The following is a 15,775-nucleotide window of genomic DNA, read 5'->3' as shown; positions in this document are numbered from 1 at the left end:
AGTAATTGCATCCTTAAATTATTTAAGCATTTTAAGATAAGTAAGTGGAATAATATAATCTTTTGCATAATATTAATAGTACATGTATAATACAAATAATTAACCGTAATGCTTAATGTATATTTGCTCTTATAACATGATGCAGATAATTAACCATTACATAACATATATGTGCTCTCATAGTGTTATGCGTTTAGGCTCTAATAAACCGTAACAAAAGAAAGAGTAAAAACAACAAGCTTTGAAAAATTCAACAAATAATTTATTTCCCTGGAGAAAGACTGTAAAAATGAAAAAATAAGAACTTATCATTTTAAGAATCAAATCCAAAAATAATCTAAGAATAATCCATGAATTAAATTTTAGAAGTCCTAGTAATGAAATGCTCTAATGAAATTTGAGTTTGAGTCCCAACAAAAAATCCAAAATGTAAGGCAATGACATATACTGTAGTCAGTATTGTGCTGTTGTGTCTACAGTTCTTTATTGATTAACAAACAAAAATATTCTGGTGTTTGAATTTCTGAATAAAATTTAGAGAAATGTCTTTGTCCAAGAATTCTTTATGAGCACTCAAATATTTCCAGGAAAAAGAATTCATCTTTTAGAATCCAAATAATTTGAATAAAAAATAAAATATAACTCCAAACTGGTCACAAACTAACGCTTTTCCAGTGTTCTAAGTAAAAGCCCAAACTGAGAAATGTCTCTTTAAACGTCACTATTAAATCTCAATACTGTGCAATTTTGGAAAACCCAGAGTTGTTAAATAGAAGCTGTTTACATCTAAAATCATGTACTCCCAGTATGACCTTGATAAAAACCAATTATTTTACTCCAAGAATAAAATAAAAATAGAAAGTTGTTTACTTGTCTCTGAATCAAGTTTGGAAACTAAGTCAAAAATAGAAACAGTGAGTGTTTCTAATTTTAGGTGTTTATGAAATGAGTCAGGTAAAACTGAATTTTCTGGAAAATATCAAATTCCTAGTAAACAAAATTACATTACTTTGACATGTCATGAAATTAAAAATAAAATGATTTTAAATCTTACAAACAATTGAATTAAATCAGATATAAATTAAATTAAATATAGGTGACAATAGCACAATAAAATAATTAGTGGACATGTGTGAAAGCTTACCAGTAGCGTCCTGTGGGTAGTTCTTAGTGGGGTTTTCCTGGGTTCTTCCTCCTCCAGTTATGCTATCTTCCATGTATTGCATATTGTATACTGATAAATGGCATTAAACTCACAATTACAAATAATTAACTTTAATGCATATTATATTTTGACTCTAATAGAACAATGCAAATAATTTACTGTTTTACAGAGCTATTGTAGAAGCTGAATCATGTATGAGAGATAATGTACAGCACTGTGACCACAACCAGACACAGCTCATCATGCAAGCCTATGAACCAATAAGATGCCAAGCAATTAACATCTGTCCAATGGCACTTGACTTGTATGATCACATAGCACCAACAAGACTGCCCACTTGTCTCAGTCTGGCTTCCCTTGGCGATGAGACGTGTGATTTACATAGGGGATTACAATGTTTGAGATCGCTTGACTTGGAGGGAAGTGTCTCAGATGACATAGAACCATGCAGGTATTCAATGTTGTAGGAGAAAAAAATATGGTTATGTTATTTTATTGCTGAAAAGTAGTCTCCATAACTTGAATTTTGTATGTTTCATTGACTTTTTTCCCTGGAGTGCAATCATTGTTCTAAAAGAAAACTAACATGTACAAGAACATGTATTGCATGTCAAACAACTCCTTTTGGAGGAACTTTTTATACTTAAGACTAAATGACTTTGAAAAGAGATGTCTATTTCAATAAATACATACTTGTTTTCATTGTTGCAACATTTTTACGTAATCCCCTCTAGCTATCCTTCGTTTGTTTATTTATCCATCCATCCATCCATCCATCAGTTCTCATAAACCATTGGATGAGAGAATTGCAAGCATGACCTCCACATAAAAGGTCTGATATACAAACCTTTTAAAAAAATGACAGTTAATTGATATTAACCATTTCCCTTGCATCACCAGCCACTGGACCTCAGCTTAGTATGAATGTAAGTTGCTAAAGTGTAAATTTTACAATGTGCTATCAGTAGACAGCTTAGTATGAATGTAAGTTGCTAAAGTGTAAATTTTACAATGTGCTATCAGTAGACAGCTTAGTATGAATGTAAGCTGCTAAAATGTATATTGTACAATGTGCTATCAGTAGACAGCTTAGTATGAATGTAAACTGCTAAAGTGTAAATTGTACAATGTGCTATCAATAGACAGCTTAGTATGAATGTAAGCTGCTAAAGTGTAAATTTTACAATGTGCTATGAATAGACAGCTTAGTATGAATGTAAGCTGCTAAAGTGTAAATTGTACAATGTGCTATCAGTAGACAGCTTAGTATGAATGTAAGCTGCTAAAGTGTAAATTGTACAATGTGCTATCAGTAGACAGCTTACTATGAATGTAAGCTGCTAAAGTGTAAATTGTACAATGTGCTATCAATAGACAGCTTAGTATGAATGTAAGCTGCTAAAGTGTAAATTTTACAATGTGCTATCAATAGACAGCTTAGTATGAATGTAAGCTGCTAAAGTGTAAATTGTACAATGTGCTATCAGTAGACAGCTTAGTATGAATGTAAACTGCTAAAGTGTAAATTTTACAATGTGCTATGAATAGACAGCTTAGTATGAATGTAAGCTGCTAAAGTGTAAATTTTACAATGTGCTATCAATAGACAGCTTAGTATGAATGTAAACTGCTAAAGTGTAAATTTTACAATGTGCTATCAATAGACAGCTTAGTATGAATGTAAGCTGCTAAAGTGTAAATTTTACAATGTGCTATCAATAGACAGCTTAGTATGAATGTAAGCTGCTAAAGTGTAAATTGTACAATGTGCTATCAATAGACAGCTTAGTATGAATGTAAGCTGCTGAAGTGTAAATTGTACAATGTGCTATCAATAGACAGCTTAGTATGAATGTAAGCTGCTAAAGTGTAAATTGTACAATGTGCTATCAATAGACAGCTTAGTATGAATGTAAGCTGCTGAAGTGTAAATTGTACAATGTGCTATCAATAGACAGCTTAGTATGAATGTAAGCTGCTGAAGTGTAAATTGTACAATGTGCTATCAATAGACAGCTTAGTATGAATGTAAGCTGCTGAAGTGTAAATTGTACAATGTGCTATCAATAGACAGCTTAGTATGAATGTAAGCTGCTAAAGTGTAAATTGTACAATGTGCTATCAATAGACAGCTTAGATTGAATGTAAGTTTCTAAAGTGTAAATTTTACAATGTGCTATCAGTAGACAGCTTAGTATGAATGTAAGCTGCTAAAGTGTAAATTGTACAATGTGCTATCAATAGACAGCTTAGTATGAATGTAAGCTGCTAAAGTGTAAATTGTACAATGTGCTATCAATAGACAGCTTAGTATGAATGTAAGCTGCTAAAGTGTAAATTGTACAATGTGCTATCAATAGACAGCTTAGTATGAATGTAAGCTGCTAAAGTGTAAATTGTACAATGTGCTATCAGTAGACAGCTTAGTATGAATGTAAGCTGCTAAAGTGTAACTTGTACAATGTGCTATCAATAGACAGTATCCAATATGGCTGACTGGGAAAATCTTCACATCGGTATATAATCTTTCAGATTCTATATTCAGTGCATGTTTATTTTTTAAACTATAATAATAATAAACAACAACATTCTTGCTTGCGTATACATCAAGGTGTAAATCCCCAGTTATAGCATGCTATAGATTCCACTCTGTTTACAATTTGTCATTTCTGTTTTGGTCTATTTAGGCTTGCTTTCTTTATAAAATAGTTTTTATGATTACTGATTACTGACAAAGTCTTAAACATAATCCTCAAAATTGATTCGATTGTCTGGATTCTGTTTGTGTAGTCAATATTTATGTCTTCACGTTAAGATGATATATCTTGGATATGTATCTACTTGCTACGTTTATGATAACTGGGTTGGAGTTAAAATTCTGTACCTACCCCTCCCCAGTGCTGTACATGAACACCAATATTTTTTATTTTGTCTTTTGGTATAAAGCAACATTTTGCTATAATTGCTTATTAATAATTTTTTAAAAATACTTTTGCAGTATCACATATCAATACTTGCAATCCTCTGCCATCATCAATCATGCCAGCCACAAAGTAAAGAGTACTGATAACGAGGAGAGAGCTTGATATAATCTGAAAGTTGTTGCTCAGTCCTCTATATTTTTTATTGTATGTTCTTTTCACATTGATTTCTTCAAAGTAACTACTGTTAAAACTGAGATAACAGTTGCCATTTGCATTTTTGGATACTTTCCAACTTTGTTTGCTCCATTGGCCTAAGTGGCTAAGTAGTTAGAGTGTCTGCCTTGGATGCAGGAGGTTGCAGGTTCTAACCCCGACTGAGCCATACCAAAGGTTATTTTAAAAAAATGGTAATAGCAACTGCCTTGCTAGATGCTCAGCTTTAAGAGGTTAGTGTTAGGATTTGTCAGCCTGGTCTCAGGATAATGTCACTGGCTGGGACATCATGCTACATGTCTGTGGCTTGATGCCCCAGTGCTAGACATCACTATAAACTGCCACACTGCAGACATCGTAGCGAAATGACTGCAAAATTGTTAAAGCTACATTAAAAATCCAAATCACACACACCAACTTTGTCTTGTTTCTGTGTGTGTGTGAGTGTGTGATTAGGATTTTTAATGTAGCTTTAAATAAAATTCAGTCATATTGCTACAATGTCTGCAGTGTGGCAGTTTATAGTGATATCTAGCACTGGGGCATTATGTTGCAGACATGTAGCATGATGTCCCACCCAGTCACATTATCCTGATACCAGGCTGACCAGTCCTAAAACTAACCTTTTACTGCTGAGCGCCAAACGAGGCAGCTGTTAATACTATTTTTTTAAGTCTTTGATATAACTCGGCCGGGGTTCGAACTCACAACCTCCTGCTTCCGAGGTGGATGCTCTAATCTACTAGGCCACCGGAGCAGTATGTCTTTTATTTCACTGGCTGTTTTAGTATTCTTCTAATACAAGTGACATCATAGAACTTTCAGAAAACCTATTTCACTTGAGTGTATATTCCCATTAGATGGCACTGGAAATTGACCTGCAAGTGGGGTTTCCAGAAGCAATTTTATGGAGATTTGACAATGGCATCTATTTACACTTCAAATGAAATTTGATGGAGGCATTGACATGTGCTAGCTCTGAATGAGACATTATCCAATGCATCCAGAAGTGCTGTGAATTGGAAAGAGACAGATACATAGTATGTGTTAGACAGGTACAGACTTTGGATGTAGATACACCCATCCACCCACCCAGTATTGTTCTAAATTTTGGGGTAAAATAAGTAATATTCTTTTTAAAATATGGCATGGAGAAGGGCTTTATGATGGCAAACCTTCATATTTTCAGATGCTTTTCTTGGACAAAATGGTATCGTTATATTTTTATCCTTTTTTATTTTGTCATTGCAGTCAGTATGCCGAAGTATCAGAGTGCTTTTATAATCATTTACACCATTGTGAAGAAAATATCACACTTCGTTTGGTGCATAAAATATTTCTGCACAAAACTGAGAAGTTAAGACCAGTATGCCATCTGCAAGTCAAGCCTTCATGTGACATGGAGTATCAAAATTGCAATACAGATCCTGCAGATGCTTGCATTGAATCACTAATGCATATAATTTCAAGTGAGAGAAACAGTGAAGATATTTGTTTGTAAGTACCTTATTAATATCTGATTCATGAAAAGTGATTTAGAATTAATGAAAAGTATCTGTAAACTTCTTTTCTTGTATCAGGTAGCTGGATCAAAATAAAGTAAAATAATGACTTCATTTCCATTATGTCTTAATATTCATTAATATTAATGTTAGAATATGCTACAATTGAACCCTTTTCCAAGTTAATTGAATCACAGACTTGATGCTAAGCATTTGAATGTATGGTTGACTGATACATTAGTACAGTCCATGGGTCAGAATTTGTCCTTACATATAAGGTTTCCTAATTATTGATCCCCCCATTTATATTTTACTTAGAATTTTACATCTAAAATGATGGATAATTTCTCCGCCCATAGAAATTATTAGAATTCAAAATGTCATAATTCATCTAATTGCTACGAAAAGCATGAAAATAACATTTATCTGACGGTAATATTCAGGAAATGTTAAAATGGCAAATCAGTCATAAAATGTTACATATCAGAAAATATAGTCTTAATATTTATGAATGTTAGAAATGTAAATCTTTCCTTTCTGCTTTTAAGTATTGTTGTAAATTATCTTAAATCAGAAATATAATTTTCATACTTAAACAAAAGTATAAATTACTCATTAAATAAGAAAATCTTTAATGTTTTAGATCTGCAGCTTTTACCTCCACATGTCTGGAAAAGAACATTTTGCAGTGTCCACCTATTCTGCAAAATCGTTATCTCACCTTGATACAGTATGAAATGGACAAGCATCACCTGAACTGCAGTGCAAACCTGCACTTGTGTTCTGAATCCCTTATCAAATACTCCAAGATCCTAATCACACATAAGATTGAAATGGACGAAAGATACCAACATGACACCAGTGGACTGGATCGTGACATGAATGAGGAAAATGTTGACAGCAATGATCATGAAATGAATAAATACTTGGATCATAAAATGCATGAGACATGTGAGGCTCTTAACCTGACCTACTCCTGTTTAGAGCATGAAATCCTCAGGTTGGACTTGGCTTTGAAGTCTTCAATGATGGCAGTGGTTCATGCAGTTAGAAACAGTGTACATGATATTTGCATGGGTACATTAGACATATTTTATATTTATTTAATACAGAAGTTTGTGTAATCTGGACATCCAGTCATGAAATGGAAAGACAAACTAAACAACAAACCCTAATACTCAGAACAGACTTTCCATCCCTCCCTGGATCCCCCATCTCTCTCTCTCTCTCTCCCTCTATATATATATATATATATATATATATATATATATATATATATATATATATATATATATATATATATATATATATATATATATATATATATATATATATTCCCTCTAAAGTTTCCCAAACCCTATACAGCATCAGTTCCAGGACTCTGACTATTTAGAAGGACACACTCCCATTCCCCATATTTGATAAATGAATTGATCATAATTGTTATGTATAAATGAAAGTTGCTAGGAACATTGCCCACCTCACACTGCTATCTGCTAAATTTTAGATGCCTTTGCTATCATTTGCCCTCACTTATGCTGTTTATGGACCCTGTTGCTCATGAGTTACCTAGGGACAAATTTGGTGTTTTATATTTTGGTATTTAAATCAATCCCTTTCATAACTGAACAACAGAAGGATAGTATGGTTCCATCATATTATTATCCACAATCCTGCATGGCTTCAAAGGTGGGCTATACTAAACGAATTTGAAATCAGTCATAGAGCCACCAATTTCTGTTATCCGGGAAATTTTATTAAAAAAACTGTTTCGTCACTTGGAAGTAATAAAAGTCCTGCCAGTCTAAGTTAAGTAATGCATATATATATATATATATATATATATATATATATATATATATATATATATATATATATATATATATATATACATATTTCAAATCTTAGGGTAATTTGATTTATCTTCCTTTGATGTCTCATAAGTCCACAAAAGTCAGTTTATTAGTTGTGCCTCAATAAGATCTATATCATGTTTTCACTCCAATTTGCTTACAGGACAAGAACCAGGTTACTGTCCTTTGAAACTATACCATAACATAAAGTGTTACAGATGTCGTCTGCTAGAGCTACAGAAGGCAGAACACATCTTTAACACAGTTATGATGTTGACTGATTCTTCTATTGACCATAACACAATCGGGGAGAATTTCTGCAGGTAAGAATACAGTATGTTGAAGAATTAACTTGCCATAGAGTGATAGTCAATAGATGGGATGGTGGACCTCTCTCTTATGCTTATAGTAAGCATGCATGGTTTGGCAGGTGTCATTTCATTTTCATGCCAATAAAATGTGTGAAAGTCAATTGTTAGTTACTCATGTGGTGCTAAGTATTTAAAACTAATATGACATATCAACAACACTCAGTTATTAAGTATTTATTTATGATCATCGCTACCACTAGTCAATCACAATGCAAGTATGATCATTGCTAATCAATCACATTGCAAGTATGATCATCGTTAGTCAATCACATTGCAAGTATGATCATTGCTACTACTAATCAATCACATTGCAAGTATGATCATCGCTAATCAACCACATTGCAAGTATGATCACTAATCAATCACATTGCAAGTATGATCATTGCTACTGCTAATCAATTACATTGCAAGTGTGATCATTCCTACTGCTAATCAATCACATTGCAAGTATGATCATCGCTACTGCTAATTAATCACATTGTAAGTATGATCATCGCTACTGCTAATCAATCACATTGTAAGTATGATCACCGCTACTGCTAATCAATCACATTGCAAGTATGATCATTGCTACTGCTAATCAATCACATTGCAAGTATGGTCACTAATCAATCACATTGCAAGTATGATCATCGCTAATCAATCACATTGCATGTATGATCATTGCTACTGCTAATCAATTACATTGCAAGTGTGATCATTGCTACTACTAATCAATCACATTGAAAGTATGATCATCACTAATCAACCACGTTACAAGTTTGATCATCACTAATCAATCACATTGCAAGTGTGATCATTTCTACTACTAATCAATCACATTGCAAGTATGATCATTGCTAATCAATTACATTGCAAGTATGATCATCACTAATCAATCACATTGCAAGTATGATCATTGCTAATCAATTACATTGCAAGTATGATCATCACTAATCAATCACATTGCAAGTATGATCATCACTAATCAATCACATTGCAAGTATGATCATTGCTACTACTAATCAATCACATTGCAAGTATGGTCATCACTAATCAATCACATTGCAAGTATGATCATCACTAATCAATCACATTGCAAGTATGAACATCACTAATCAATGACATTTCAAGTATGATCATTGCTAATCAATTACATTGCAAGTATGATCATCACTAATCAATCACATTGCAAGTATGATCATCACTAATCAATCACATTGCAAGTATGATCATTGCTAATCAATCACATTGCAAGTATGATCATCACTAATCAATCACGTTGCAAGTATGATCATCGCTAATCAATCACATTGCAAGTATGATCATTGCTACTGCTAATCAATCACATTGCAAGTATGATCATTGCTAATCAATTACATTGCAAGTATGATCATCACTAATCAATCACATTGCAAGTATGATCATCACTAATCAATCACATTGCAAGTGTGATCATTGCTACTACTAATCAATCACATTGCAAGTATGATCATCACTAATCAATCACATTGCAAGTATGATCATTGCTACTATTAATCAATCACATTGCAAGTATGATCATCACTAATCAATCACATTGCAAGTATGATCATCACTAATCAATCGCATTATAAGTATGATCATCACTAATCAATCACATTGCAAGTATGATCATCACTAATCAATCACATTGTAAGTATGATCATCACTAATCAATCACGTTGCAAGTATGATCATTGCTAATCAACCACATTGCAAATATGATCATTGCTAATGAATCACATTGCAAGTATGATCATTGCTACTGCTAATCAATCACATTGCAAGTATGATCATCGCTACTGCTAATCAATCACATTGCAATTCAAATATTAATCACTTTCACATGTCTCAAGCGGCACCCATCTGTTATTAGGCCTTAAAACAACAGCTGAACTGAAGCCACAAATCAGTAGTAAATGTACTGTTATTAGGCCTTGAAACAACAGCTGAACTGAAGCCACAAATAAGTAGTAAATGTGCTGTTATTAGGCCTTGAAACAACAGCTGAACTGAAGCCACAAATCAGTAATAAACGTACTGTTATTAGGCCTTGAAACAACAGCTGAACTGAAGCCACAAATCAGTAATAAACGTACTGTTATTAGGCCTTGAAACAACAGCTGAACTGAAGCCACAAATCAGTAATAAACGTACTGTTATTAGGCCTTGAAACAACAGCTGAACTGAAGCCACAAATCAGTAATAAACGTACTGTTAACTCAAAATCTGACCACTCATTGATGAGGCCATAATGCAGCTTTTCTAGTGTAGCCTTGACCTTTAAGATCTCACACACCAAAAATACCACTATTAGGCTCCATACTTCCATCCATCAAATATATAATAATTTTTAGATGGTTCTATTAACATCATGATGATGGTGTTTGAATTAATAAAGCAGTATGTCATAGATGGTGTATAAATTAACAAGGTGATTTTCATGGATGGTGTGTGAATTACCAAGGTGGTATGTCATGAATGGTGTATGGTTTAACAAGGTGGTATGTCATGGATAGTGTGTGACTTAACAAGGTGGTATGTCATGGATGGTGTGTGACTTAACAATGTGGTATGTTATAGATGGTGTGCAACTTAACAACATGGTATGTTATAGATGGTGTGCAACTTAACGTGGTATGTTATGGATAGTGTGCGACTTAACATGGTATGTTATAGATGGCGTGTGACTTAACAACATGATATGTCACAACATGCTGTGTGAATTAATAAGGCAGTATGTTACAGCATGGTGTATGACTTGACAAGGTGGAATGTTGCAACATCCTGTGTAAATTAATAAGGTAGTATGTCACAGCATGGTGTATGACTTGATGAAGTGGAATGTTGCAACATCCTGTGTGAATTAATAAGGTAGTATGTCACAGCATGGTGTATGACTTGACAAGGTGGAATGTCACAACATCCTGTGTAAATTAATAAGGTAGTATGTCACAGCATGGTGTATGACTTGACAAGGTGGAATGTCACAACATCCTGTGTAAATTAATAAGGTAGTATGTCACAGCATGGTGTATGACTTGACAAGGTGGAATGTTGCAACATCCTGTGTGAATTAATAAGGTAGTATGTCACAGCATGGTGTATGACTTGACGAGGTGGAATGTTGCAACATCCTGTGTGAATTAATAAGGTAGTATGTCACAGCATGGTGTATGACTTGACAAGGTGGAATGTCACAACATCCTGTGTGAATTAATAAGGTAGTATGTCACAGCATGGTGTATGACTTGACAAGGTGGAATGTTGCAACATCCTGTGTGAATTAATAAGGTAGTATGTCACAGCATGGTGTATGACTTGACGAGGTGGAATGTTGCAACATCCTGTGTGAATTAATAAGGTAGTATGTCACAGCATGGCGTATGACTTGACAAGGTGGAATGTTGCAACATCCTGTGTGAATTAATAAGGTAGCATGTCACAGCATTGTGTATGATTTGACAAGATGGTATAATTCAGCATAATATATTTTTTTTGTGCATCCTGACATTTAAAAATTTGAATATCATGTGAAATAAAGTAATATATGAGCTTTTGAATGAGTTCAACATATAACATTTCAGCACATACAAATCAGTTCAGACTGCTATCCTTTCTGTGGAGGATGAGTGTTTGTTGAGCCAGGGGTTGTTACAGCTGTGGAACAAGACAAATGAGCTGTACAGAGGGAAACAGTGTATATTGGACCCCTGCAGCAAGCAGGCAGCACAGATCTGTTTTACTGAGTATGGAGCTGCAGTAACTAATATCACTGCTGTCAATGTTTGCAGGTAACCTATATTGAATATTTATTCAGGGAAGAACCATGAAAATACATGACTGTGCCTATTTAAAATAAGTTAATGGCATAGTATATCATTACAGTACTCTATATAGAATGAAATGGCATAGTATATCATTACAGTACTCTATATTGAATGAAATGGCATAGTATATCATTACAGTACTCTATATTGAATGAAATAGCATAGTATATCATTACAGTACTCTATCTAGAATGAAATGGCATAGTATATTATTACAGTACTCTATATAGAATGAAATGGCATAGTATATTATTACAGTACTCTATATAGAATGAAATGGCATAGTATATTATTACAGTACTCTATATAGAATGAAATGGCATAGTATATCATTACAGTACTCTATATAGAATGAAATGGCATATTATATCATTACAGTACTCTATATAGAATGAAATGGCATAGTATATTATTACAGTACTCTGTATTGAATGAAATGGCATAGTATATTATTACAGTACTCTATATAGAAGGAAATGGCATAGTATATCATTACAGTACTCTATATAGAATGAAATGGCATAGTATATCATTACAGTACTCTATACTGAATGAAATAGCATAGTATATCATTACAGTACTCTATGTAGAATGAAATGGCATAGAATGAAATGGCATAGTATACCATTACAGTACTCTATATAGAATGAAATGGCATAGTATATCATTACAGTACTCTATACTGAATGAAATAGCATAGTATATTATTACAGTACTCTATATTGAATGAAATAGCATAGTATATTATTACAGTACTCTATATAGAATAAAATGGCATAGTATATCATTGCAGTACTCATTACAGAATGAAAGATAATTATAAATAATGTTTCTTCGGGCATAGTTGTTAGCATATTTATGATAGAACAGTTGTATCAAGTTATGATGGATACATGGTTTATTTGGTTTTATAGTATCATATCATTGAAAATGTTTAACACAAGTTTTTAATCTGAAAATGCATTTTGTGTATTTCATGAGAAAGGGAAAAATATATATGTTTGGATTTATGCTTTTTGTGTATTTCTTGAGAAAGGGAAAATCTATATGGATGGATTGATACTTATTTTATGTTGTTTTTCAAAATTTTCAGTGCCAAAGAAGCAGCCAATGAATGTTTGATGACTAGCTTGTCAGACTGTGACCCACAGATTGTGACAGAGTTAATATCTGAACTGCATAGTCTGAATACTGATGGGGAACCCAACTGCAGACTTATGCCATATGTACCTGTATGTAGTTTAATTAATTTTCTCTTTTGTGTATTCAGTCCTTCAGTGTATATAGTGAAACTTAATATTTAATGTACATGTTAAAACTTCATTCCTTAATGTCCACAGGAAGACTTGATACTTTATTGTATAAGGTACAATTTCATTCTTAATGGTGTACAATAAAATTCATGCTTATTGGTATACAATAAAATTTGTACTTAATGGTGGGCAATAAAATTCATACTTTAAGGTATAAAATAAAATTCATAATTAATGGTATACAATAAAATAAATACTTTAAGGTTTACAATAAAATTCATACTTTAAGGTATACAATAAAATTCATAATCAATGGTTTACAATAAAATTCATACTTTAAGGTGTACAATAAAATTCATACTTTAAGGTATACAATAAAATTCATACTTTAAAGTATGCAGTAAAATTTCATGTTTTAATACATACAGTAAAAAATATATTCTTTCATGCATATAGTAAAATTTCATTCATTATTGCATACAGTAAAATTGCATACATTAATGCATACAGTAAAATTTCATACTTTAATGCATACAGTAAAATTTCATACTTTAATGCATACAGTAAAATTTCATACTTTAATGCATACAGTAAAATTTCATACTTTAATGCATACAGTAAAATTTCATACTTTAATGCATACAGTAAAACTATGTACAGTAATGCATACAGTAAAATTTCATACTTTACAGTGGGATATAGAAAGTTCTTTAGTGATGCCGCATGTTTGAGTGATGTTTATTATATATGTATGTTTCATCTAATTTGGCCATATATAATTTTTTGCATTGAGTAATGCTTGCATGGTGTCTAAATTTACATAATTCCAACTGATGTTTGCATTGTAATTATTTTATGTTGTCTCTATATTTCACTTCATAAGATAAATACTCTCATTACAGAAATTTAGCAGAAATATTTGATAAAAATAAAAAAACCCATTGCAAATGTCATCCAATTGTGAGTTCTAAAATACTTTTACAGATGTCTTTACTTCTCAGGTATCCAGTCGTCATATACACATAGTTGAAGGAAATTCAGCTGCCCACATTAATTTCACTGTCATGACACCTTATATGCAGTCATGTCGAGGTAACAGCTGTACGCTTGAAATTCAGTTTGTGTTCAGTGAAAATACAAGCACATTACCAAGGTAAGTTTTCGTTAGACAGTAGATAATAGGTAAGTATGTTCAAATTGTAGATCAGAAAATATTACATGTACTTAGAATGAAAGTATGATAAAATATTTTTTACAAATTATTCATGTTAAGATAATATAAAGCTATTGAAGAAATATATATAATACAAAATTTCTTCTTTAAATACATTATCCGATGATAATACATCAGAAGACTTTCCACTACCTCACAAATCTAGCCCCACCAAGCAAACAAAAGATGTTAACTTTGTCTTTTGGTTTATTTGCACTAAAGGTGCTAAAATATCATCTGCTTTCTGAGATGGTTGTCAACTGTGAGTGGTGTCCCCTTAGAGTGATTGGCACCAAATTCTGTTATTCATTTGTTATCACCTCTACTGTTGTGAAAGTAGGCTTTTTTGAAGACTAACAAATTCCTACTGATATTTTGCTCATTTTCAATTGTGTGATCCAAGAAATCATCATATGTTTCACTTAGTCTCTGAATTTAGCTGGCTTTGTACGATATTATCTTTTAGCCTTGGTTTCATTTCATATACACTTAGATTAGCCAGTGCTATGTATGATGACCTGCCTTGCTGACATACCCAGTCCTGTACCAAGAAGTTGATTGTAGCTGACACTGGGCCACACCATTTCCAGCCCAAGCTTTGATACAGGATGCAGTGATTGACTTTATCCAATCATCTATTCCAGAGCCATACATGTCACTTGAAAAGTGTTTGACTTACAAAATCCCATGACAGGCTCATGTTATAAAAACATGATTTCCAGTAGATATTATGAAAAAGAGAGTAAGACCATTCTTGACAGTAGTATACAAAAACCCTGCACTGAATCTTCACTGTTATATCTTCTTTGATCTTAGGCAACAGTTCAGAGTGGGTTCCATCTCATTTTTGAAAAAAAGGCTGAGTGGACTAACTTTGTGCACACTATTACATCAGTAGAACATTATAGGTTAAGATTTTGCACCAAGCTCAGGTTTTTGTATACAGTATAAATATTATTATCCTGTCTTTGCTGTATCTTATATGAGACTTTAGGCTGCTGGTCACAGATTACCAAAACCATTGCAACTTCCACCTCTTGCCTGTTCTCCTGACGAGTCACAATGATCAATCAATACAATATATTTGAGGAAGAAACCACTTATGGAAGTTACATGATTTTTTCATCAACACATACTGGATCATATGATGGGTGCCAAGTCCAAAGGATTTCCCACTTTTACAACACTTGATGAGAATAAACCTCTGCTTCGAACAATGATGTGGTGTGGCACCAATCCCTTTATCCAAAGGGAGACCACTCACATATGACATCCATTTCAGTAAGCAGATATATTAAGGTGCTGAAATAGGTAAAATATTGTTGTCAACATCTTTTCTTTCTTGAGTGGGCCCATCTTGATTAAGTAGTGTCAGGACTCCTGAGTTACTTGTATTATGATAAGGTAGATATTGCTGAAGAAACATGCCTGTTGTTTTACTTTAATTTGTA

General features: G+C 32.9%; 1 protein-coding gene across 1 annotated transcript in view; it reads left to right on the top strand.

Moving 5' to 3' along the window:
- The first annotated feature begins 1,455 nt into the window (after positions 1–1,455).
- Positions 1,456–15,775, top strand: part of LOC149794876 (uncharacterized) — an 82,639-nt gene continuing 68,319 nt past the window's right edge. Inside the window, exons 1-6 of the mRNA XM_089963726.1 lie at positions 1,456–1,616; positions 6,448–6,881; positions 7,821–7,980; positions 11,616–11,822; positions 12,952–13,090; positions 14,113–14,264. Of these exons, the coding sequence (XP_089819852.1) occupies positions 1,456–1,616; positions 6,448–6,881; positions 7,821–7,980; positions 11,616–11,822; positions 12,952–13,090; positions 14,113–14,264 (1,253 nt within the window). The remainder of the gene's footprint in view (positions 1,617–6,447; positions 6,882–7,820; positions 7,981–11,615; positions 11,823–12,951; positions 13,091–14,112; positions 14,265–15,775) is intronic.

Source organism: Sinohyriopsis cumingii, chromosome 7 (genome assembly GCF_028554795.1).
Source record: "Sinohyriopsis cumingii isolate HCF-2022 chromosome 7, ASM2855479v2, whole genome shotgun sequence".
NCBI classification, from domain to species: domain Eukaryota; kingdom Metazoa; phylum Mollusca; class Bivalvia; order Unionida; family Unionidae; genus Sinohyriopsis; species Sinohyriopsis cumingii.
This window is presented reverse-complemented; position numbering and strand designations above follow the sequence as displayed.